The sequence below is a fragment of the Fusarium venenatum genome (assembly GCF_020744135.1).
Source record: "Fusarium venenatum strain MPI-CAGE-CH-0201 chromosome Unknown EDB82scaffold_2, whole genome shotgun sequence".
NCBI lineage: Eukaryota > Fungi > Ascomycota > Sordariomycetes > Hypocreales > Nectriaceae > Fusarium > Fusarium venenatum.
This window is the reverse complement of record NW_027072130.1, coordinates 1,766,877-1,789,964: the sequence shown is the minus strand read 5'-3', so window position 1 is coordinate 1,789,964 and position 23,088 is coordinate 1,766,877. Positions and strand designations below refer to the sequence as shown.

Genomic DNA, 23,088 nt, shown 5'->3' with positions numbered 1-23,088 from the left:
TGTAAGCGCCCTCATCTTAAGTGCAGGGTAGGAGTTGTAGTATTTCGTTTCAGCTTGGCAAAAGGTGTATTAATCAATTTTGAAACGTCTAATGCCAACACTGAGGCTGTGTTGTCATTTTGCTTTTGTCTTTATGCTTTACTGGTTTCTGAATCGTGTTGACTCATTGGCGTTGCATGAACATTGGGAGGCATCCAAGAGGACAAGAAGCAAATGTAACCTTGATTACGACTCTTGTAACAGAGGCCTGTAAACTTTACTCAGATAGACATCGCGAAAACCGTTGAGAAGCCTCTTTGAGCCAATATGTCATTATGCATCAAGCTTAAAGCCCCTACAATGCTGAGTTATCATGCAATGATATGTTCAGGCGATCGTGAGCGGCAGTGCACAGCTCGACCGGGGGTTTTACAGCGGGAAGCGCCAATCCCGCGGCTTGAACCGAGGTCTGGGCAAAATGTGGAGACTCTTAGCAGAGGCAGCCTGGGGACTCTCTGTGGGGATCGCCCGGACCGACCGATCGACCGGAGCGGAACAAGAAAAGCATCGGACGTGACCACGGAGGATTCCCTCATTTGTTCAAAGAGTAAAGCATGGATAATTGTTTTGTCGTTGTATTGACGGTTGGTTAGAGTAGGTTCGGTAGTGGAAATACGAGATGGAATTGGGGGTAGTCCACTTTACACGAACACTTAGACTGTACTGGTTGATAGTGGATAGTACGACTTTGCTTTTGCATTGAATATCTACACCGCAATATAGCAACGAGGAGTCATTCGCTGCAGCCCGATCACGGATTTACTAGTTTACGATTTTTAGTTGACTTATTCCCCGCATGGCAGGTAGGTAGTTGGATGTTGGGCATGAGGCATGAGGCTAGGACCAACCCAACCACGCGGACACGTTAGCTACAGCTCAAGGTCATGAGATGGTCCACTCTTGACATTCGTTGCAGCCACCGCTACTGGGAGAGACCTTGGAATAAGGCATGAAAGACTGAAGATCAAGTGATGACCACGACAGTCCTGCTTCTGTCTTGTTTTGTTCTGCAACTATAAGGTTTCATTCGAGATGCTTTATCTCTTGTCGTGTTTTGCTGTGCTGTAGACTACCCATTGGACCTGGACCTAGTTTGGGGTCAAATTTAGTGGATACACGAGTTGTACGCATGAGTGTGAGTGGAGGACATGTCACGCTCTAGTCTGCCAACTCTTCGTGTTGATAAAACCAACTACTACCTACTGTATATACCTCCCTGCCTACGGCACCCTAGAACTTGAAGATCTAGACAGAACCAGGTGGACTCAAACTGCGAATAGCTGCATATCCCGAAACCAGCCATATTGGAACTGTTTGACTGACTGCAGCCCTCCGAAAGCGGTCGATCCAGTACGCGTCGGCGTCGCCACCAATATGAGCCCACATACCATACCTCTTCCGGTGCCTGTGCCACACTTGCTTTGCGTAGAAAAAGACGTACATGCATCAGCCACATCTCGAAAAGCAAAGCAAAAACTTCCTTTTTGCAGGGGGAAAGCGAGTCAGAGCCACGCGTTGGATGGGAGGGCTCTTGACATGCAGGCGTCAGGGATACATATGCGGGGCTGGCCAATCACAAGATCAGATAGGGGAGAAAATCGGACGGATCTTGGAGGGCGTGTAACGCCATGACTTCGTGCAATTGCGCTACTGGCTTAGACCGGCTCAGGGGTCAGTGGCCAGGGGTTAAGGATCAGGGGCTAAGGACCTTCAGCAGGAGAGTTCAGTCGATTTGAGAGTTGGCTAACGATTGACTATCGTGACAAGATGGATGGATGGATGATTCTGTGTGTGCTGTTAGTGGCCGTCCTTGATTCATGCTATGCGATACTCCCAATCAAATATGCCTGCAACAGTCGGTGAAAGCAGAGTTTTTCCAAAACAGAACAAAAGTGACCAGAAAAGTCATGTTGAGTGATGTGATGATATTGACATGTCACTTAGCACAAAGATACAGCTACAACCTCAATCAGACCACTTGCTGCAATAGATCTCGCGATGGACTCAGATGATCACTACGTGCTCGATCGTGGATACCCTCATTGCAAATAGAACATAAGACAAAAAATGCATCATCACAATGCTAACTCTTCTCGGCCCGTTAAGAATTGATGGCTAAGTCGAGATTTGTCACTATAATGCACTGACATTGGACTGTAGGGCTGCTCTGATTGAAGATCCCAGCCGAGTTTGAGCTGGAAATCGTGAATGAGGATCTACTGGGCAGGAGCAGGGGGGGGGAGGGGGGGTGATTTATTAGCGCAATAGCCTACCTGTCTGGTATGCAGATGGCAACAATTTGATTGACTCTTTTGTTTAATGGACGTTTTTGTATACGAAAGATAGGTTATAAGGTTTCGTACCTATTGATCTTGACCGGTTGCCCTGAACAAAGCTATCGATTGGGTTTTTGGTTCTGGTTACTCCTTTATCCAGGGCAGAGTATCTCGAGAGTTTATCAGTTTGCTTAGTCTCTCTCCCTCGCATTTGAGGGGAAAAAAACCATTGGCGGTGATGCCCACCCTTTTACATGCGCATTCCTTAAAAGGGCTGCTCCCGAGCGAAGCTAGTGGCGTCTGCCGACACACTCACAGCGTGCGCGGTGCAGGGGGTTATCTTTTAGTGTCTTCGTCGTGAGTGATTGATGGGTTAATGGGGCAGCAAAGAGAAGAAGGACGGACGGACTATTTGTATGGACTGAGACATGATGGCAGCATGATTGATGTTTGATCTTCACGGATAATCACCGTCGGGGCAAGGGATGAAACGGTTCAGTTCAGTGGATGGCTGATAGCGTCAGGTGAAGGAGGTCGGTGATTGATCTACAGTTGTCTGCCTGTCTTTGTATGTACTTGACCACCATCAGTAACTGTAAGGGATGAATGTGCATCTCGTTAATGGTGATGGTTGCTTTGCCTTTTCATTAATTACCCCGCAGTCAATGTTGAAGACAGTCGGGGCTCGGAATGTATATGCAGGTATGTACAATAAGAGTCTATAGCGGACTGGCCGCTGCGGATTGATGGATCCCTATGCCAAGACGCTGTTTATCAAGCATTGCCTATGTTTGCACAGATGCAGATTTGGCCATTTGTATAGCATCATTTTCTCTCGAGTCCTTCGGCAAACTTATCTGTCATTCGTGGCTGATGATCCGAACGCCATCGGCCTCTGAAGGAAGCCATCGCCAAGGGGGGAAAACGCCAGGTACAGGGCCGGACCGGCAAAAGTAGATCCGATCAGTAAGAGAACAAAAAGCAACGGTTGTGACGAGATGTCAACAGGAATGTGACTCGGTGGTCAACGACACACTGCCAAGTTAGTAGTAATTTAGTAAGCGCAGTACGGATACTGACTCTGGATCTGGACCTGAACCTGAACCCAAGGGTTCGGTTCCATAGCAAGGCGCCATGGCTAAAAGTTAATTGGGATGCGATATCATCAAGAGATAGAAAACAATCCAAAAATGGTATGACGATCAATGGTTTACTAAACACACAGACCAGGCCCCAGATACAACGTGGACGCATTTGGCAGTCGTTAAATCACGATCCTCACCCAGTGTGCTGGGATCTACTGGTGATGTAGGCCTCCATTAACAAAAATGCGTTGGCGTTTGTATTTGTGTTTCCGCTGGCTTCGCTTCTTCAGAACCATGTAACTACGCATGTCACAGGCCAGCTCGTCTTGGCGGTCTCAGATTTCGTTGCTTTTGCCGTTTCCACGAATGTCAATATCAAAAGCGTTTGTTCATGCATTTTTTCGTTTGGCTGACAATGTTTGATGGTGGGTAACCATTTGTTTCGTTTTGTGAGAAACTTTTGGTTGATATTGAATTTCACCTAATGCAGGGTCTGTGAGGTTATTCGTGTGAGCTTAGCCAGGAGAGGACAGCAGAACAGCCACAATTTTACAGGCCGCCAGGTACAGTTCACAGTTGACATGTGGTGGGTGTAGGTGAAACGTTTTGTGCCATTCGAGCGAGATGAAAGTGTCAAAACAGTCAATTGATCAAATCAATGTGTCTTTTTTACTTTGTACGACTGCTCCACGAGACGGGACGAGAGAGCCGAGACTGAAACGACGGTCACGCAAGATTAGTATACAGAGACAACCGCCACTGAGAGGCCTGAGAGAGCGGCCCGTAGTCGTTGTCGATATTAGTTTGGTGAATACTAGAGATTGATGTTTATGCTCAAGGGTAGTTTGTAATATTGATGAGCGGTTAATAAGATGATCTGTAACCGTAACTCTTGGACGAGGGATTTTCACTATGTAATACGAAAGAAGAAGGAAAAGGTCCCTGTAGATCTTTTCATATCACACATTGTGGTACGCGTTCAAAAAAAAAAAATTGGAGAGAGAAAAAAAGATGCAGGGACTGTTGATCCTGTTACTTAACTTTGCCTCCCCCTCAGTTGATGTTTAGTGGACTTTGTTAGTGGCAGGCAGCCCCAGTTTTGCTTCAGACAGGCTGGTTTCATGTCAAACGAGTCGACAGCCAATCGTCAAGCTTGCAACCGCCCAGAGAACTGTTTCGTGTGTTTGATGTTATAGCGCAACCCAATCAATAGCCCTGTCAGTATTTTCCCGAGCGTTTAAAGAGATGCATGATATGCGCGTCCGACTGGTTGAATCAATTGCATTCGAGTTTCTAAATACGCTGACAGATAGACCTGGCCCTTGTTCTATGCAGCTTGGTTGGTGGTTGAAGGTTGAAGGAAGGGCTTATGAGCTTATTATTAGCCATCTATTCGTAGCTGGCGCAAAAGAGGTTCAACGATCCATTTTCTGCCATAAGTTGTATGGATCTGCAGCCAATGAATTTGATCGTCTCTGATCTTCTGCTGCAATGTCGCCTACCACGTAGTAAGAACAAGGAAACATCGATATCAAACCATAGTCCTAGGAGCAGAGTATTAAGGCCCTCATCACTGCCGTTTCATCTTGTGACCTTTTTTTTATTCCATCTACATCATCTTCATCCCATCCCGACTCCACCATCCTTCTCCTCCTCACCTTTCCTTTGGAATTCATTTGTCGATCTTATTGTTTTTTTTCTTTCTTGTTTGCCACGTTTCGACATTCCCGCATACCTCTGGCAGGTATAGATAGACATCATCATATCACACCATACCATCCCTTGGCCAACAATTAATTGAGTACTATTGTACCGATACACAAAAAAGAGGATCTTGACGATTCCCCATCACTACCACTAATAACCTCCCCGCGCTATCGGTTCTTCATCTCCCGGTGCAGGTCCACCAACCACCAAAAAAAGCAACTTCACCCTTCAATACTCTGGCGAGGAGCAAGACTCTCTCCCTTTGTATGCAATCTTAAAATTCCAGTTGAAGCCAACCCTCACGATTAATCAAGAATCAATATTCCTTCCCTTTTTCAGTCAAGCCGGTCTTGATACAAAAGTTGGATTATATAACTCTTGCAATCACCAGCATCATTCACTTGGATCAACATTAATCAATCCGGTCAACCAAGACGTCACGTCACCTACGATCCATACATTTCAAATCATTTCTCATCATTCACTTTCACCACCATTCCGGTTGTCAGGTCCTGCTCCAACGCCTCCCCCACAACCTTCAACTTGGATTACGTTCTTGCCTCAAAAGCTTAAGCCACGAGCAAAGAGAGTAGAAGTAGAACAAAGTCTAAATCGCTTCAGCTTTATTTCCGCTCCGATCCGTTTCGCTTCCCACAGAAACTGTTCTCGGAAAGGTCTCAATTCGCTCATCGCCGTACAATCCAGGGCCTCGATCGCCTTATCCCGTACCCGGCAAAGCAAACAGCAGCAGCTGCACTTAACCGATCGGCTCTACTGAATCTGGACTTTTCATAGACCAAGTGTCTGGTATTTTTTAATTAATATCAGAATCAACATCTCGGAAGACTAGGCTATCCCGCAAACAAAGAAAGCAAAAAAGAAAGGACAACACGAGCACAATCTCGTTGTTTCGGTAAACTGAGACAAACCAAACGGACGCAGCACAGCAACAAGACATTTTTAATATTTGCTACGCCGCATCTGCAACGCAACGCAACGCAACGCGAAGCAACACTAAAAAAACTGTCACTGTTCTGTTCTCTTCTTCCCCTTACGCGGACAGATTGAACAAGCCACAGACCGCTCTCGCTTTGCCACTCAATCTTGGTTCCAAGTCCAAGGGAAAAAAACTGTCAAGTTTTGCCCTGTGGTATCTGCCTTTCTTTGGTTAGATACAGTACCTGCTGGAACCCATCTTAGCTGAAGGCATCCAACCAAAACATTTATCCTCCGGTCAGACCGCCCATCGCTCAGCTGCCGTCAATTCTCCAACAACTCTTGCCCGCGGACTCTTCCTCTACAGATATCCATCCATTCATTCACTTGGTGGACCTAGCCTACTAGTCTCGAGGCATCTCCGTTCCCCTGCAAAAGCAAAGGCAAAGGCCCAGTAAGTGACCCCTCCCTCTCTAAGCCCACTACCCCTACCCCTTACCCCTGCACGCACCCGACCCGAAAGCGATGGAGCCCAGCTGCCAGCCAGCCAAGCCCAGCCCGCTTGTGGCACTGGAGACTCACTGAAAGTGAACCCCTGTCCACCTCAACCTCAGCGAGCGACGCGGCGCTCAGCCTCTTCAAGACACGCCCCTCCACCCCCAAAAACGTCACTTTAGCTTGGTTACTTACGAAGCCAGTTCAGTTTTAGTTCAGTCTAGCTAGGGTCCCGTCCCAACCTTTAGGTTCTCATCCACTATACCTCACATGAGCCATTCTGTCTCTTGATTGATATATCAAGCCTTACGTCGCCTTCCTTCACCCCTGGCTGGTTTCTTATTCCAGTCACATTCGCTCAAGATATTAATCACCTGCTTTTGCTTTGCATTTGCTTTCACGTCAAAAGGTTCAAGGCCTACCAATCCTTTTTTGGCCTCACATCTTACACTCTGTACCTGTACCTGAACCTTCTCACCCCACCCTCACTTATACACACCTCGTTGCTGTGTGTATATACTCTCATATCCTCCACCTCTCTCAATCTTCTCACCCACATACACATTCACAATGGCTTCCACATCATCACTACGATACCTCACTATGGAGGAGCTTAACAAGAACGCCTTGGAACAATTTGTCTATCAGCCTGTGGGCCGCGATATGATCGCCTACCTCGCCCAAGCTGCTCACAACGTCATCGCCTGCGACTCGACTTTGATGCCTCCCGCTCCCGCCGATCCTCGTCACAACATCCCAACTCCTCCCAGGAGTCCCGAGCCCCGAACTGTCCGATCCGAAGACGGAGCTCTACCTACTCTTGAGGAGTTCATCACTCAGCTCGTCGTCTCCTCCAACGTCCAGGTCCCTACTCTCATGTCCACACTAGTCTACCTTGGCCGCCTCAAGTCCAAGCTACAGCCTATGGCTCGCGGTCTGCGATGTACTGCCCACCGCATCTTCCTCGCTGCTCTCATCCTCTCAGCCAAGTACCTTAACGACAGCTCACCCAAGAACAAGCACTGGGCCAACTACAGCCACATCACCACTGAGTGCTACAACTTTGGCTTCAGCCGCACAGAGGTCAACCTTATGGAGAAGCAGCTTCTCTTCCTTCTCGAGTGGGATCTCCGAATTACTGAGCAGGACCTTTACCGGGATCTCGACGACTTCCTTGAGCCTCTTCGCCACAAGATTGCCGAGCGACATGCCCGCAAGATTCGACACCGCGAGGAGAAGCGACGACAGAAGGAGCTCCATGCCGCCTCCGCCCGATACCCCAGCCCTGCTTCTTCCCGTGGCCACTCCCGCTCTCGAGGATCAACACCCGAGCACGCACGAAACCTCTCTGGACCTGTCACTCCTCCCGGTCTCAGCTACAGCAGCTCTTCTAGCTCTTACGCCTCATCTGTCTCTTCTGGCCGCGCTTACTCACAGGCTACTACTCCCCTGGAGACTTCCGAGGCCGAGCCTTACTACTACTACGAGTCGCAACAGGGCAGCCTCTACGACTCACCTGTGCAGATCGTCCCCGATGTTGACTACCCCAAGGTGCATATGAGTGGACGCATGCTTCCTTACGAGATCACCGCCGATGAGTACCAACAGTACCAGCACTACCAAGACGCCTCGTCCAAGAAGCAGCAGCAGCAGCAGCAGCGCTCAAGACGTGGCATGTGGGGTCGTCTTCTCGGTGGTGGTGTCGCTGTGCGATAAATACCCAACCACAATCGGGCAGTGCGCGCACGCACTTGATACCTGATGCATAGGCATGGAGTTTTACACGGACCAACGTTTGGCATCAATTCACTTTGCACATTTTTTCGCATCGTAAAAAGAAAGCTTGGCAAGGCGTCGGTCGGGTTTGTTTTTTCTCTCTACATCTGCTTTTCCAAGAAAGCCAGATCCACAATGGGATGGTCAATTGCCACCCATCACTATTCCCTTTGTTCTATTATCACTATTGTCGAATTTGCTTGGGTCTTCAAAGTCTTTCAACAGAAAGACCGGCGTTCTTCGGGTTTTGCATGAAAGACAGGAGCCTCCCCGGGGTTAAGGGGGGCGTGTGCATTACAATTGCTGTTACGGGTAAAGGTGGTGTACTGGATGGTTTGGGTTGGATCACGCACTATCAACGTTGTTCGACGGCCTCTACAACGTATCACTTTTACGTTCCATGGATTGGGAAAGGATATAGGATCAAACGGCAAAGGAGTACACTGCCTCGAATGCAGGAGTTGTTATTGTTTTTTAATTGGGAACTTTTTGGGTACAAAGTTTTTTCAGGCGGTGCATACTACAACAATAAGATCAGACAGATAAGATACCTTTTACACTATTCAATACAAATCGGGCGATATGCCGCGATCTACCTCAAAGAATGCCTCTTTTAGCCTTGTGAATTTTACAACTATATTCTTACAACCAACTTGGTAAGATCAAGGATCAAGTCCTGGTAGATCTTACTTTTGCGTATAAAAATAAGCCTTCTTCACTGCCCGAGTTTGTTGCAGGGTTGTTCCTAGGCCAATTGCCATTTTTGGTATGCTGATTCGAGTCTACAGCCAATCATATCACGAAGGAATAACTAAACTGCAAACAACTGAATCCTTTCATTGTCGGTTTCCGTAGAGTCCGACCTCCGTAGGTGTAAGCAGAGGAAATAAACGGAGACATTCAACCATATGCCGGATCAAGAATAATGATGAAATAACACAACACATATCTTCAATGACTCAAAAAAACTTGTTGTCAGGCGGGGCAAGCAGGTGTATGATAAGACCACATACAACGTAGACGGTTGCGTATGCGGGTGGCGGATTGGCGAATGCAAATACGGGGATTCGAGCTTGTTTTATGGAGTTTATCAAAAGAATGTTTACTTGATACGAGGTCAGTGAGCGCATGAGTAGCGTCATGTTTCATTCTTGATTGAAACGTTTTTTATTAAACCCATATTTACTAGTCATGTCAAGATGTATTTTTAGTTTTTTTTTTCCAAATGTAGAATATCGTCATAATCCTACAGTCAGTCTTGATTAATTGAACCCTATTTTAACGGATATATATACGCAAACAATTAATGCGGGGGAAGAGATGGTTGTGAGTGTCATGTCATTGCGGATCCTTCGGAGAGACGAAGAGCGAAACAAGACACGAGACGCGACCGTTGGAGGAGCGAAATGGTGTGCATATGGATTTCTAGTCCAACTCTGCAGCCTCTTTTTTTCGTGCCGTCGGGGCCGAAAAGCGGAATCATCGGAGGACAAATTCTAGAAATGGTGTTTGCGAGAATCCATCTATTGGTTATTTGATAGATCGACATCGTGGCATATGCGTGTGAGATGCCTGAGAGTAAGCCATGTATACGTAACAGTAACAGTGTGGTATTGTGGTATTATCTAAACAGACCCTGAAATCCCACCCCGGCTTACAACAAATTTGGGGCTTAGCCAAGCCATCACTATCTAAACGTAGGCATAATACGCCACTCATTCTTTCTTACTCCCCGTCGACTTCAATATTGCGGTGCCGAAACCCGACAATAGGAATCCGACACCGTAGGCTCAAGCTGCTCAATACCACGCTTATGCTTGATAGAGCCATCGCAAGAGCTGCCCACACGGGATCCAACTTGACGTTTTCTCCGCCGGACGTTACCACGGGATAGAAACACCCAGCCGCAACAGGCACAGCCAGCATATTGTACACAAGGGCCCAAGCAAAGTTGGTGCGAATGCGACGAAACACGACGCGGCTGAGATCCAGGAGCGTGACGACAGCTGTCAGTTGCGATGTTGCGAGGACAAAGGCTGCGCTACTAATGGCCACGTCGCTTCCCGTTCCTATGGCGATGCCTACATCGGCAGTGGTGAGCGCGGGGGAGTCATTGATTCCGTCGCCGACCATGGCGATAGTTGCGCGTTTGGAGGTCGACCCGCTTGCGTGGAGAGAGGCTTGGAGCGATGAGATTTTGGCTGCCTTGTCCGAAGGGAGAACTTCTGCTAGGACATTAGACGATGGAATGCCTACGCGCTGCGCCACCGCGCGGGCTGTCGTAATGTTGTCACCAGACAGCATCCAAACTTGTATACCTCGTGAGATCAATGCTTTGATCACGGGTGCGGTTTCGCGGCGGATGGGATCTGAGATGGAAAGTGCCGCTGCCAGTGTCCAGGCTTCAGCTGTTGATGGTTTTGTAGCGACTAAAGCGACAGACTTGGCCTCGGATTTCCAGGTGTTGAGAAGTGAACAGACATGAGACGAGATAGTAACTGAAAAGTCTCGCATAAGCAATTCGTTGCCAATGACCATGTCGATTTGGCTATCGACACCCTTGAATGAGGCTTTCATGCCTCTCCCAGCCAACTCCTCAAGGTTAGTAATGCCACCAGCCGGGACATCACCGCAGAATGAAACAATCGCCTTGGCTATAGGATGGCTGCTGCTCTCCTCAATAGCTTTGAGCGCGGATAGAAGCGCCTGGCGCTCCTCCTCATTAGAAGATGGAGTGTCCGGAAAGATGACGGATTCGGTAACCTGCGGCTCCCCTCCCTCAGTGAGAGTACCTGTCTTATCAAACACGACGCAATCAATGTTGCTCGCCTTCTCAAACGCCTCACCACCACCTTTGGCAAGAATACCGTGCTTAGCCGCGATACCGCCTCCGACAAAGATGGCCGTGGGCGCTGCGAGAGCAAGGCCACAAGGGCATGCGACAACGAAAACAGCAATAGCAAACTGGAGAGCAAAGACAACCGAGCCACCAGAAGAAGTTACTTCGTGATCTGGGATACCTCCGGAAAATCCAACCACCATCCAGACAATCCAGGTGAGAACAGCAATGAGAGTGATAACAGGCACGAAATATGTAGTCAACAGGTCCGCAATTTGTTCAATAGGGGCTCGTTTTGTCTGTCCCTCTCGAACGACCTGAACGATTTGATCAAGCATTGACTTTCCAGAGGTACCAGTAACACGCATAACAATCGCGGCTGCTTTGTTGATAGTTCCAGCAAAAACCTTTTCTCCTTCCACTTTCTTGATAGGACGTGACTCGCCAGTGAGACTCGACTCATCAAAGTTAGTTTCTCCACTGACGACAATACCATCAGCAGCTGGAGAAGCACCGTGAGGCACGCGAATCAGATCTCCAGAGTCAAGTTGATCGACAGGAACAGTACTAGTTACTTGGTTCCCAGAAGAATCTTTCTCTAGAAGTAGGGCTGTTGTTGGCCGAAGCCTGCCCAGCATCTCAATCGCATCGCCGGTTTTGGACTTGCTGTATGCCTCGATAAGCCTGCCTGCGAGCAGAAACACCGTCAAAAAGACAACAGAGTCAAAGTACATTTCGGCTCCGGATCCATGATGATTGCGGCTAGATGCAGCCGCGGCAATCATCTGTGCGACCGATGATATGTAGGCGATGCTGGTTCCCAACGAAACAAGCATATTCATGCTACCAAATCGGTAGAAACGTTGCATAACGGGCATGCGGCTTCCCGAACGCCACATTGTTCGCACTTCTTTGATTGCTCTGATATGAAACACATCAGCAGCAAAAAAGTATACCGGAGTAGCGAGGATAAAAAGTGCAATATCGAGGCGACTCAGCCCGGAGACCCAAGGTTTCATAAGGTACATCTTTCCATGATTTGAGTCAGGAAGTAAGCTCATATACACTATTCCGAGAACAAAGGTAGGTACAGCAAAGATGAGTGTAAGGATCTCGCGGTACAACAACGCTCTTTGGTGTTTGGCCCTGATAACTCGAGATCGCTCCTCGAGTGTTGGAGGGTGGTAGATAGAAGCTTTGAGTGACTCATCAGCTGCTTCGATGGCACGCAAAATTTGTCTGATGGTAAAAGTAGGAGCATTAGGGGTATATCGAATTTTCAAAATGGGATTTTGAACGGTTGGTTCTTGTAGGATTTGAAGCCGGTTCGGGGCAAGGCTCTTGAGTGTTGTGACAATTCGTGGTGGGCATCTCGAGCAGAATATACCGTCAACGCGGACCTCGACCTCACGCTCATCGACTGATGCTTTGGTGTCTTGCAAGTTGACGACCTTGTCGATTGCAGCTTCGTATCCTAGATCTTCGATGGAATCTACGATCTCTTGAGCCCGGTCTCCATCGGTATATTCGATTGCTGCGCTGTTTGATACGAGATTGACAGAAATTTTCGTGACCCAGGGATATTTCTCGATCTCTTGTGTGATTGTATTGACACAAACAGCACAAGTCATGCCGCCGATAGAGAGTGTCACTCTAGACGACGGAGCGGGAGCTGTATCAGTGACAACACTTTGTAAAGGAAAAGGTGCAGAGCCGCGTCTCGTAGGAGTCTCAGATACGCTTGAAGAGATTCTCACCAGTTGTCGCTTATCATCTGATGGGAAAGACTGCTGCGTATGTCTCTCGAGTCTGCATGCCTCACAGTTCTCGAGGTGAGCTTCACGAGCCCGCTCGAGTGCAAGCTGTGAAACCTGTGGGCGCCAGAACTGAAAGAATGAATCTAGCCAGCCATCGGAGTGTTCTGCAACGCGGCTGCTTTCCCCATCTACTTGTGAGATGTGGTGGAGATCATTTGCAGAGTTTGCAGTGGTGTTGACGCCGCATACATCAAAGCCGGCTTCCTGAAGGACTCTTTGCATGCTGCCCACAGAGGCGAAGGAACTATCTTTGTGCTCGATTGTGACGACAGAAGTGACAAGATTAGGAGAAACCCATAGTACGCAGTCGCCGAATGTATCGTGTAATAGGGAGCGGATCAGGGTGACGCAAGTCGGGCAGTGGAGGTTGCCCAAAAGAAAAGAGGTCGTGACAACAAGTGATAGAGACGACATTTTTGTGGTGTTTGTCATGGTTGATAATATGTGCTGTGTTGCGTCTGTGAAAGGTATTGGGGGTTTGTATATAATATGTTTAGTGAATAGAGTTGTCGCAAGCAAGGCAACTAAGACAGGAAAATGCGAGAGTTTGGTATCAGAAAAACACGGGGGGGATTATATTTAATCTTGGTGAGTAAGGATGAGAAGTTCTGTTTGTCTCGAGAGGCTTCCAGAGCTGATATTTAATATCAAAGGGTCGTGATCAGAAACCGCACAAATGTCGCAAACGATGACTCCATCGTCATGATTGCTTTGTCACTAATTTGGTGCACGGTTAGTGATGCGTATACTCAATAAACTTTGTCTGATTTGGCATTTCAAGACCGACGAGAATCTTTGTATGTATTGTATAATGTATAAAAGTGATGATAAGGGCAAAATGCCTCTACTTGTGAGAAATTCCAAGAATTGTCTTCGAAAGAAGGTCGAGTGCTGCTCCTTCCTTCCCTTCTTTTCCATTCTCGGTGAGAGCAAGGTGAGGCAAAGGACACTAATCCGAATGTGATAAAGCCTAGATGCGCGGTATGTGCTGCCAATCACTAACCGCTGCCTGCGTTAATTGTGCATCGCGCTTCGACTTTAAAATGTGATTAAATTGATTAGTTAAACAGTATGGAAAGGAATATGGAGGATGGACAGGAGCCGAGTACTTGAATACATATTGAGTAGCTATGATAACAGAGAAGTAGGTCCTGTACTCACTGCAAAGCCAAGATGCGGTACGTGACTGGAGCATCTGGGGTCGTCTCGAAGGTAATACATAGTAAAAAAGCCGATCTCTAATCATAGGCTTTAGGTTATAAAAACAAACAACCAAAGAGTCTGGTCCAAAAGCATAAACTCAGTTACTAGTTTTGCCTCTTATGCTTACAACAGTAAATCTTTCCGATACACCGAGGGTCATGACTCCTGAGAATACGAGTTGGAACCCTCTGATTTACATCTTGAAGTGTAAACATATACAAACTTATATGACGAGAAAAACACAGGCTGAATAGTAGGTAGGTAGGTAGTCTGTCAGTCGAAAACAGCGGGAAGCAAACTACCTGTATTTTAGCCAAGACTTTTTGGTGAATCTATTAGCAACGTGGTTGACGAAAAAATGGCCCGACTCCTAAAACACCCTTTCTTTATCAGTCGCACTTTTGCTTGATAAAAGGCGCATGGATCCGTCTCCATCTGTCTCTCCATCAGTCGATGGATCTCCCGACATTTGCGTCCCCCTTCTTACTTTTCGTGCGTGGCCAAAGCTTGATCTATATATGCCCTTGGACGGCTTGACGGATGTCAACGGAAACAGTATTGAATGCCGAGAGACCCCCATGCCGGATATTTCTTATGGATACCAGTATCAGGGCCTGCCACAGGCACCATAACTACTAACTATCCCCCTTTTCGTATCTAGATGTTGCACTCCAGGGACATATACATAGATATGTATGCATATTTACTTGAGGAAAGCAAGCAGCAGCTGCCATCCTGCCATCCTGCCATCGCAACCAGATTGAATAACAGCTGTAAGCGAGAAATGCCTGTTACTCCACGTGTCCAAGCTTTCATCGACTCCAGGAAATTGCGGAGAAGTTCATGACAATCAACATTTCATTACGTACAGTCTCACTTCACCATGTTAGAAGAAGCAAGAAGCGTCGATGGACTGTGGGGGATCTATTCATCTGTGCAGGAATATCTTGGCCTTCGTCTGGGGGAGGGGCGAAATGTCAAGGCCAGAGACGGCTATGAGCGGGTTGTCAGCAACTTGGCTCACTCGTCAGACTGACCCCAATAAGCTTTCCAGCTCTCCAATTCCTTGACCAACCCTCCTATAGGACCTTGTTCCATTGACCTTCCAAGACTTTTCCAAGACTTTTTGCACATGCCCTTTACGGACGATCACTCTCTCAATCTCACTACCTGCCAAGCCTATGACGCCCGCAGGCGAATTGTACCGTCCATCTGGTCTTGTGCTGTGATTTCAAGCATTTCCTTCTTTTTGCAGCACCATCAATAGCAGGCTGCCAGAATCTCACTCATTGAGATGAACTGCTCCGGGGAGGCAAATGATAGCGCCAGTGCACGATTGCATAATTCCCCCAATCGGTTGAAGCAATGACGAGTCAAGTAACCTTGCTCCCCTACTTTATTCTGCGGACACAAGTGGATATTCAAACGTAATAACTCAATCTTTCGCGGGGTGGAAGAGCGGCTTTTAAACAAATATCAGTCGCACCTCTGCTCTGCACTCCGTGTCGGTATGCTTTACCGTGATGGCCGTTAGGGTTGGGGTCCGTGTTACTTGTTGGATGCAGTGTTATGCGGACGTTGGACCAAAGCTGGATAAGCCTCAACATCCATGATGATCCATCTGGCCACGTTCAAATATGCCTCGGATGCATGAGACACTGCAGTAGACAAATCCTTAGGACTGTGCAGGTTGCAGGCTGGTTGGAGTCATTGGTACTCACAACCAAGTAAGCCATGGACCAACAGCCCCCATCTGTTGACATAAGGCGTGCTATTTGCTTCCGAATTAAGTTCTGGAACCTTTTGGAGACAGGCTACTCCAACTGGACAGGCCCTCACTGCGCTTCACCGGCCACCTTTACAGTAGTTTATTTCGGGCGGAGCCTTGATCCGGTTACGCTGAATCGCCTCATGTGGTTATTGTTTGGATGATCATGTCCGGTTATCTCCAAACGCTGCACGCGCATAGGCAGACATCATCCTTTGGGTAATTGCCATACCTGCGAAAGGGTCGATTTGCGTGGGCGTTCTGACATCAAAACCACGAGATGGCTCCGAGACAATGGTCGACATGGGGTTTCGATGGAACGTAGTAGTCATGCGCGTGAGTAATGATCCAAAACGCGGTCGGCCAAGAAGACGGGGTACAGGATATCCACAAGATGGACTCCAGCATTCTCTCTGTTGTTCAAGCTGTTACCTAACAAAAAGAATTAGCCGCCAGGCCAAATGGTGAGATCAATCCAAGCAATACTAATTTCCGCTACGGTAAGAAGCAGAAACGACGCAGTACGTACCGGGATCTTGGTTTAGACTCAGAGCTCCACCCCCAGGGGCTATAGGGGTAGGTAGGCGGGCCTTGCACGCATAGCAAGACCCCGACTTGATGCCTCGAACGCTGAGGCCCTCAGTACCTCAAGTTTAGGTTGGAAAGACAACCGTGAGTGCGGCAAGCCTTTAATTACAGTACTGCACATATTGCCACGATATGGCGTTGGCAGTACAAGTAACTTGGTATTTCTGTTAGTCAGCCTTTGTCCAAGGCACCGCTAGTCGTGTATTGTACCACGCGATGCCTCCAGTAATTTCAGACGCCATCGCATTTCTCGTCAATTGGCAAAATTGATCTGCCATAACCAAGACCTCTATTTCCATCGGTAGCCAGTGAGATCTCTTTTTCGGCGTCTTATCTCATGGAAAAGATAGAGAATATGCGTATGGGGAACCGACCGAGTCTCCGCACTGCGTTATCAAGTCTTGGTATTTCGTAAAACATGCAACCTTTTTGCATGGACCAGAAGCTTGGCCAGATAACACAAACATTCGTCCCCGTCTGTGCAGTTTTCATATCTGAAGCGTGGGGCTTGTTCCCCGTAATGTATGGTACTCTGTCGTGTGTGGCGCCTTGGCTTTGGGTGAATGTACAACATGTTATCGGCTGTGAGACTGCCTCAAGGTCTTGGCTTTCTTGGCTCTTCGTCTCCAACGACTCGCCTGCCTGCATTCCCTGTTGGCATCGTCGCCTCCTCGGGCAAATCCCAATCCTCAATCAACAGGTGCTCTTGGGTTTTCTCCACAATGTCAGCCAACGAGTGATTCCCCATCGGTCTACCCGGGCACCCCAGGTTATCAATACCAAGGAGTTGATGCTTGTCCTCTTGGCACTGAAGAGAGAATTTCGTAACGCTCACCTTCTCTTCTCAGCCAGGCCAAGCCTCAAGCGTTTCCCTCCCGTCTGTTCAAGCTGGCTTGGCGATGGGGTGCACCATGAGCTATAAATGATGGGAAGCCCTCTTGGAATTTCGCTCAGGTTCCCATTATCCGTTCTTGCCTCCTCTTTCACCCATAGACCAGCTCTTTAGCAAACCTCTTGCCGTTCGTATTTAAACAAAGTCAGGCCAAGCTTGCTTCTGTTGCAATGGCTACCAAAGAAGCCAAGGGGATGCCTGAGGAGCACCCGGTTCAGGTGCCCACCAACTCGAGCAGTGATCTTCCTCGCGGCTCTATCATGGAGGAGGAGACCATCAAGAGGCCTTGGTACCATGGCTTTAAGCAGCCTGGCCACGCTCTTCAGATCATCACCGCCGCCGTTCTTGCCATCGCTATTGGTGTAGTTGTCGCTACCCAGGTTGATGAGATCCCTGAGACTGCCATCACACTCCTGGGTATTATTGGTAACCTCTGGTTGAGAGCCCTCAAGGCAGTCGGTAAGTCCACATAGACAACTTGTGTTGCTGGAGAATCGTGACTGACAATTAGCCAGTCCTTCCACTGATCGTCTGTTCCATGTTGCTTGCTGTCACCAGACTTCGACAAATGTCTAACGGAGGTTCGCTGCTTGCAAAATGGACTGTGGGATACTACATCATCACCACCCTCCTTTCCATCACGGTCTCTTGTATCATGCAGGGTCTTGTCTGGTCCAAGCAATACACCGTGGTCGATAACACGCCTTTGGATGAGAATGACAAGTCTCTTCCCAATACCGAAGAGCGCCCAGTCGCTATTGTCGTCCGAGACATGTTCTACTCTTTCATTCCCGCAAACATCGTGGCTGCCTTGGCGAACGATGAGCTTCTCGCCATCATCATTGTTGCCATTATTGTTGGATATCTCATCGAGTCCCCTCATTCGCCCATCATCCGAGTCGCCGAAGAGATCGAGCGCATGATCACCAAAGTCATCAACTTCCTCATTGCAGTGGCTCCCATTGGTGTCTTCTTCCTTATTCTGCCCAACTTGATGAAGCTCGACATTGGTGAGATCGGCTCAAACTTGGGTATTCTCATTGGCGCCACCTTGTCCACCATGCTCATCCACATCTTGGTCGTTGTGCCCATCATCTTCTTCGCCTTCACTCGAATGAACGCCTATTCCTATTGGATCAAGATCTCCCCGGCTTGGATCACGGCTTGGGGATCGGCTTCATCTGCTGCCACTCTTTCGGTCACCCTTCGATGCGCCAAGGAGCGTGGTATCCCTGCCATCATCTACAAGTTTGCTTGTCCCCTTGGTTGCCTGATTAACATGGACGGTACTGCCATCTACCTCCCTGCTGCGTGTGTTTTCCTGGCCTCAACCCAAGGCATAACCCTGGCACCCACCGCATATGTCATTGTTGCTCTTCTGTCGACCTTGGCTTCGATTGGTGTCTCTCCCATCCCCTCTGCTTCGCTCGTACTCCTGATCATGATTGCCCGCTCGGTCAACGTTGAGATCACTGGAATGTACGCTGTCATTGTCGCCATCGACTGGCTCCTCGACCGTTTCCGTACTGCGATCAACGTTTCTGGCGATTTGTTCGCTGTCATGATCATTTACAAGCAGACCGGAATCGAGGATCCCCTAGAGGTTATCGAGCAGACCGCCCAGGAGACTGATGCGGCAGAGAAGGATGCGGCCAACCGGGTCTAAGTTTGGACCAGACAGGCTTGCTGAATGAAGGATGAACAATTTATAGCCGGCGTTGTTGCTTTTGAAATACCATATCGTATATAGTTGAAGAGCTGAATTGATCACTGTCTTCAAGACAAACAATAAGTTTCCAAATTATCGGTTTTGTGACTCATTTCGTTGACATCTTGTCCGAAGCAGGTGAATGTGATGACTCGTTTAAGCCAAGAATGTCTGACAGGGAAGCCGCTGATGGGTAGAAAGCTTGGCCTTTTGATCTCTTGGAAAACGGCCAGGTTCAGTCCATTGTGTGGGGAAGTCTCTTGGCAGAGGAATAATTGAATGCGAATCAATAAAAACATCTTGAGAAGCGAAAGATGAACGTCTTGGTATCTTTATAACGCATTTTTATGCGCTACAGTGTCTTGGGGCAACATCGCGGCGCTGAAGAAATAGGCAAGAATAAGAATGGTGAAGATGGGGGGATGAACAAGAACAAAAGAGTTAGACGAAGCATTTCTTGGCGCAAGGGTCCTTCCTGCCTACTTATACAGTGAATGAGAGCGTGTAAGAAGATAATGCCTGTAGTCTAATCTAAAACAGGTAGGTACGTAGGTGACCACTCTTATCAGTTTCCTCCAGCCACTTCTAGACCCTCAAAGGCCAGAGGCACCCGACACCTTCCACGTAGCGCCTACCCAGGAGGCACCTACCCCATTCGCAAAGATACAATACATCAGCACGTGATGCTAGATGATTACAAGTGCTGGTATAATAGTAAAAGAACATAGATTCGACTTTACCAAGGGCTTATCTGTCGATCAAAGAAGCCCAGGCTTTTCAAGGCCGATATAGCCTTTGGAATGCTATATTCTCCAATATCCTTGACCCATTCAAATTCGAGATACCGTTGCCGCCTGCGGCCAACTGCTTATCGTACTTTCCCATCGCCATCTCAGTCAGAAAAGGTCCAAGTCGTTCGGTTGGACTGTGCATAGAATGAAGCATCGTCCGTATAATCGGTCCAAGAACTAGATCCAGCGCATTATATACCATACCAGGGTTGGGAATGTGCGGTTTGATCGCGTCGTGATTGGCAGCGTCTACATGACAAGGACGTACGGTCTCGACGTGAAACTTTGGTGTGCGCAGCTCAGATAGTTTCCTCTCAGCTTCTCCCTTTACACGCCCGAATAGTGACGTGAATGGTCCTGGGCTTGTGGTCGCACCGTAACCAGAGACGTAGATGAAGCGGAAGGGCTCCTCAGTAGGCGACAGGGTAGAGAGAGCCTCAGCAGCAGCGAGAGGGAAGTCTCTAGTGATGGTGACATATTCTCTGTTGCATACTGTCAGCAAATGTTGTACTCTTCGACGTAAGTGACATGGCGCAGACGGACTCTTTTGTCACCTTGAGTTGGCTGATCCCCAATGCCCATACTACCCCGTTTGCGCCTTGCAACTGGTTAAGAACTTGAGGCTCGTACTTTTCAAAGTCTTTGTGAATTATCGTATTGACTCTTGAATCTTTCTCCGCCAAAGGTACTGGTCTTCTGCTCAAGATAGAGATCTTGGTGATCTCCTTCGATTTGAGCATAGCATCTAGAACGCTGGAGCCAACAAGGCCTGTAGCACCAGTGAGAATGAGATGCATTGTTATTTGAGTGAAGTCGAACTGGTAGCTCAATGATAAGTCGGAGGGGAGAATAAATATAAGCTTTGTGTGTCAAGGTCCAGGCTCGGTATTGGTAGCTTTGGGATTATATACTGCAACAAACTCCGCCATGAGCGGACTACAGAACCCCGACAATTTGTCTCAGTATAGACTCACTTATTAGCGTTACAATAAGCGGGTTCGAATACACGCAAGATTGAGGAATATTATCTATCTCCATGACGGATTCCGGACTTAACAATTACTAAATCCGATCTTGTGTATAACTTGTAGAGATTAAGTCATTTACTTTCAGATAAATGCATTTATCCCATCAAAGAATCACTGAATGCAGTTCAAGTGTACTTTTATGTAAAGGCAAGTAAATATTGAATCGGAAGCAATGTCTATAAGCAAAATACAAATCGCTATCGAGGTATATGTGTGCTACCAGTATCAAACGCCATGCTACATCGTTGTCTACAGTCTAATTTTTGTTCAAACGGAACCATACTCATTGAAGATGTTTTGAGAAAATCACTTGGTTTGAGCGAAGTTGTTGTTGTTGGCAATTCGGTTCGGTGTGCCACGGCGCGAACCAGAAACCTTGTTGTTGGTGGCATACTTCTTAATGAAGTTTGTCGTCGATTTGACCCCAACAATGCCGTAAACTGACTGGGCGTAAAGCACAAGGCCAGCGACGTGAGGGCAGGCCATGGATGTACCATCCAGGATGTAGGTGCCGCTGTCGCTCAGCCACGAGGCAGAAACGATATCGACACCGGGGGCCAAGATGTCAACCGAGGAACCGTAGTTGGACCAGTCGGGAATCTTCCATTTGTTGTCAATGGCTCCAACGGTGATGGCCTGAGGGGCAGAAGAAGGGGATGTCAGACTGGCGGATTTGCCTTGGTTGCCAGCAGCGACAACGATGATAACACCAGCCTTGGCGGCATTCTTGATGATATCATTGAGAGCGCCAGAGACGCCATTAACACCGAGAGACAGGTTGATAACGGAAAACTCTTGTCGCTTTTTCTTGATGATGTCGTTGACAGCCCACTCAATACCGGTCATGATGACTGAGAGATCGGCCGAGTCGCCTTGGAAGACCTTGACAGAGATGATCTTGGCCTTCTTAGCGACGCCATAGGTCTTACCGGCGAGGATTCCAGCGACGTGAGTACCGTGGCCGAGACGGTCAGTGAAATCTCTCCTGAAAGCTGTCCAGCCGTTCTTGGCACGGCCCTGGAACTCCTTGTGGGTGGCGCGCACGCCACTATCAACGAGGTAGGCGTACGATGAGGAACCGCTCGACTTGTGGTAGTAGTAGTTGTTGTAACCTTTCTTACGGTGCGAGATAGTTCCGAGTCCCCATGTGCCGGGTGTCTGGTTGACCTCATCCCTCTTCTCAAGGGCTTCGTTGTCATCATCCCCATCGCTAGGTTGTTCATCTTGACCGGCTTCTGTTGAGGGCTGCGCGGGCTGTTCTTGTCGCTTGCTTGGTCTCCATGTCAACTGAACTCGGCGATCAGGCTCTACGTGAGCCACCTATTCAAATTGTTAGAGATATATCCTCACTCTCATGGTTAATGACTCTTACAGCTGAGCTCTTCTTGATCTCCTTTATTGTTTCAGGATCAAAAGTACCAGCGTAGCCTCGAAAGCCGGCTTCGGTCTCAAATGTCTTCTCAACACCGTTATCGCTATCACGCTTTTCGAGACCACGTTTTTCGAGACTCCGTTTATGAACGTCGCCAACCCATTTCATGTGAGCCTTAATTGTGGGTGGCCCAATCTCAGACTTTAGTGTGATGATGTAGCTGTCGGGGATAGCACTGTCAACGCCCTCTGACGTTGTGGGAGCTGCTAGAGCGCAACCAAAGAGCGTGGTCGCAATAACTGCGAAGGTCTTGAGTTGAACCATTGATCAAATATATGTTATAAGGAGAGACAAGAGTTGGTAAAAGAGATCCCTGGATATAAATGAGAGTGTTGGTTTGGAGAAGAAGGACCAGGTTCCAATCCGGATGTTCTCGTTTTAGACTTAAGTACGAACCAGGAATATCGTTAGAAGCCTTTTGTTCGGTAGGTATGTAGTCATAAAGCTTCCAGCGGCAAACCGTACGAGACCCTGAAGAGGCTTCGATATGGATGGCCGTTCCAAATTTTAGCAAGCGCCTCATCGTAACCGAATACCTAGTAGTCCGCCACGCTGATGCAGGAACAGTGTATTCCAAAGGTTAGAAACTGAATAACTCCGCGGGTCATAGCTCTAGTCAGGAATTAGAGAACAAAGGACTATGCATGGCTGGCTTGTCAAGCTCAGTTAGGGTTAGCAAGCACATTCCTGTATGTACGGAATTGGGCA

At 48.1% G+C, this 23,088-nt stretch overlaps 6 protein-coding genes across 6 annotated transcripts; 3 read left to right on the top strand and 3 right to left on the bottom strand.

The window, feature by feature from the left end:
• Nucleotides 1–2,799: 2,799 nt before the first annotated feature.
• EDB82DRAFT_134934 (uncharacterized protein) lies at nt 2,800–3,793 on the top strand. Its single transcript, XM_065607043.1, has 2 exons — nt 2,800–3,268; nt 3,324–3,793. Exons 1-2 carry the CDS (start codon nt 3,072–3,074, stop codon nt 3,625–3,627), a joined length of 501 nt encoding a protein of 166 aa, XP_065464557.1. The 5' UTR covers nt 2,800–3,071; the 3' UTR covers nt 3,628–3,793.
• Nucleotides 3,794–7,108: 3,315 nt separating this feature from the next.
• On the top strand, nt 7,109–8,254 carry EDB82DRAFT_474006 (uncharacterized protein; the record flags this gene model as incomplete). The annotated part of the gene is made up of 1 exon (XM_025733452.1): nt 7,109–8,254. The coding sequence occupies one exon, from the start codon at nt 7,109–7,111 to the stop codon at nt 8,252–8,254; it is 1,146 nt and encodes a 381-aa protein (XP_025584357.1).
• Nucleotides 8,255–10,039: 1,785 nt separating this feature from the next.
• EDB82DRAFT_429225 (E1-E2 ATPase-domain-containing protein) lies at nt 10,040–13,384 on the bottom strand (the record flags this gene model as incomplete). The annotated part of the gene is made up of 1 exon (XM_025733450.2): nt 10,040–13,384. One exon carries the CDS (start codon nt 13,382–13,384, stop codon nt 10,040–10,042), a length of 3,345 nt encoding a protein of 1,114 aa, XP_025584355.2.
• Nucleotides 13,385–17,477: 4,093 nt separating this feature from the next.
• Nucleotides 17,478–19,214, top strand: EDB82DRAFT_495575 (Sodium:dicarboxylate symporter). The gene is made up of 2 exons (XM_025733449.2): nt 17,478–17,880; nt 17,937–19,214. The coding sequence occupies exons 1-2, from the start codon at nt 17,592–17,594 to the stop codon at nt 19,085–19,087; spliced, it is 1,440 nt and encodes a 479-aa protein (XP_025584354.1). The 5' UTR covers nt 17,478–17,591; the 3' UTR covers nt 19,088–19,214.
• A 370-nt stretch (nt 19,215–19,584) lies between these two features.
• On the bottom strand, nt 19,585–21,000 carry EDB82DRAFT_495573 (uncharacterized protein). Its single transcript, XM_065608514.1, has 2 exons — nt 20,464–21,000; nt 19,585–20,402 (listed from the first exon to the last, which is right to left on the bottom strand). The coding sequence occupies exons 1-2, from the start codon at nt 20,715–20,717 to the stop codon at nt 19,907–19,909; spliced, it is 750 nt and encodes a 249-aa protein (XP_065464556.1). The 5' UTR covers nt 20,718–21,000; the 3' UTR covers nt 19,585–19,906.
• A 94-nt stretch (nt 21,001–21,094) lies between these two features.
• Nucleotides 21,095–22,810, bottom strand: EDB82DRAFT_573933 (peptidase S8/S53 domain-containing protein). Its single transcript, XM_025733447.2, has 2 exons — nt 22,321–22,810; nt 21,095–22,268 (listed from the first exon to the last, which is right to left on the bottom strand). Exons 1-2 carry the CDS (start codon nt 22,642–22,644, stop codon nt 21,255–21,257), a joined length of 1,338 nt encoding a protein of 445 aa, XP_025584352.2. The 5' UTR covers nt 22,645–22,810; the 3' UTR covers nt 21,095–21,254.
• Between the last annotated feature and the right edge of the window lie 278 nt (nt 22,811–23,088).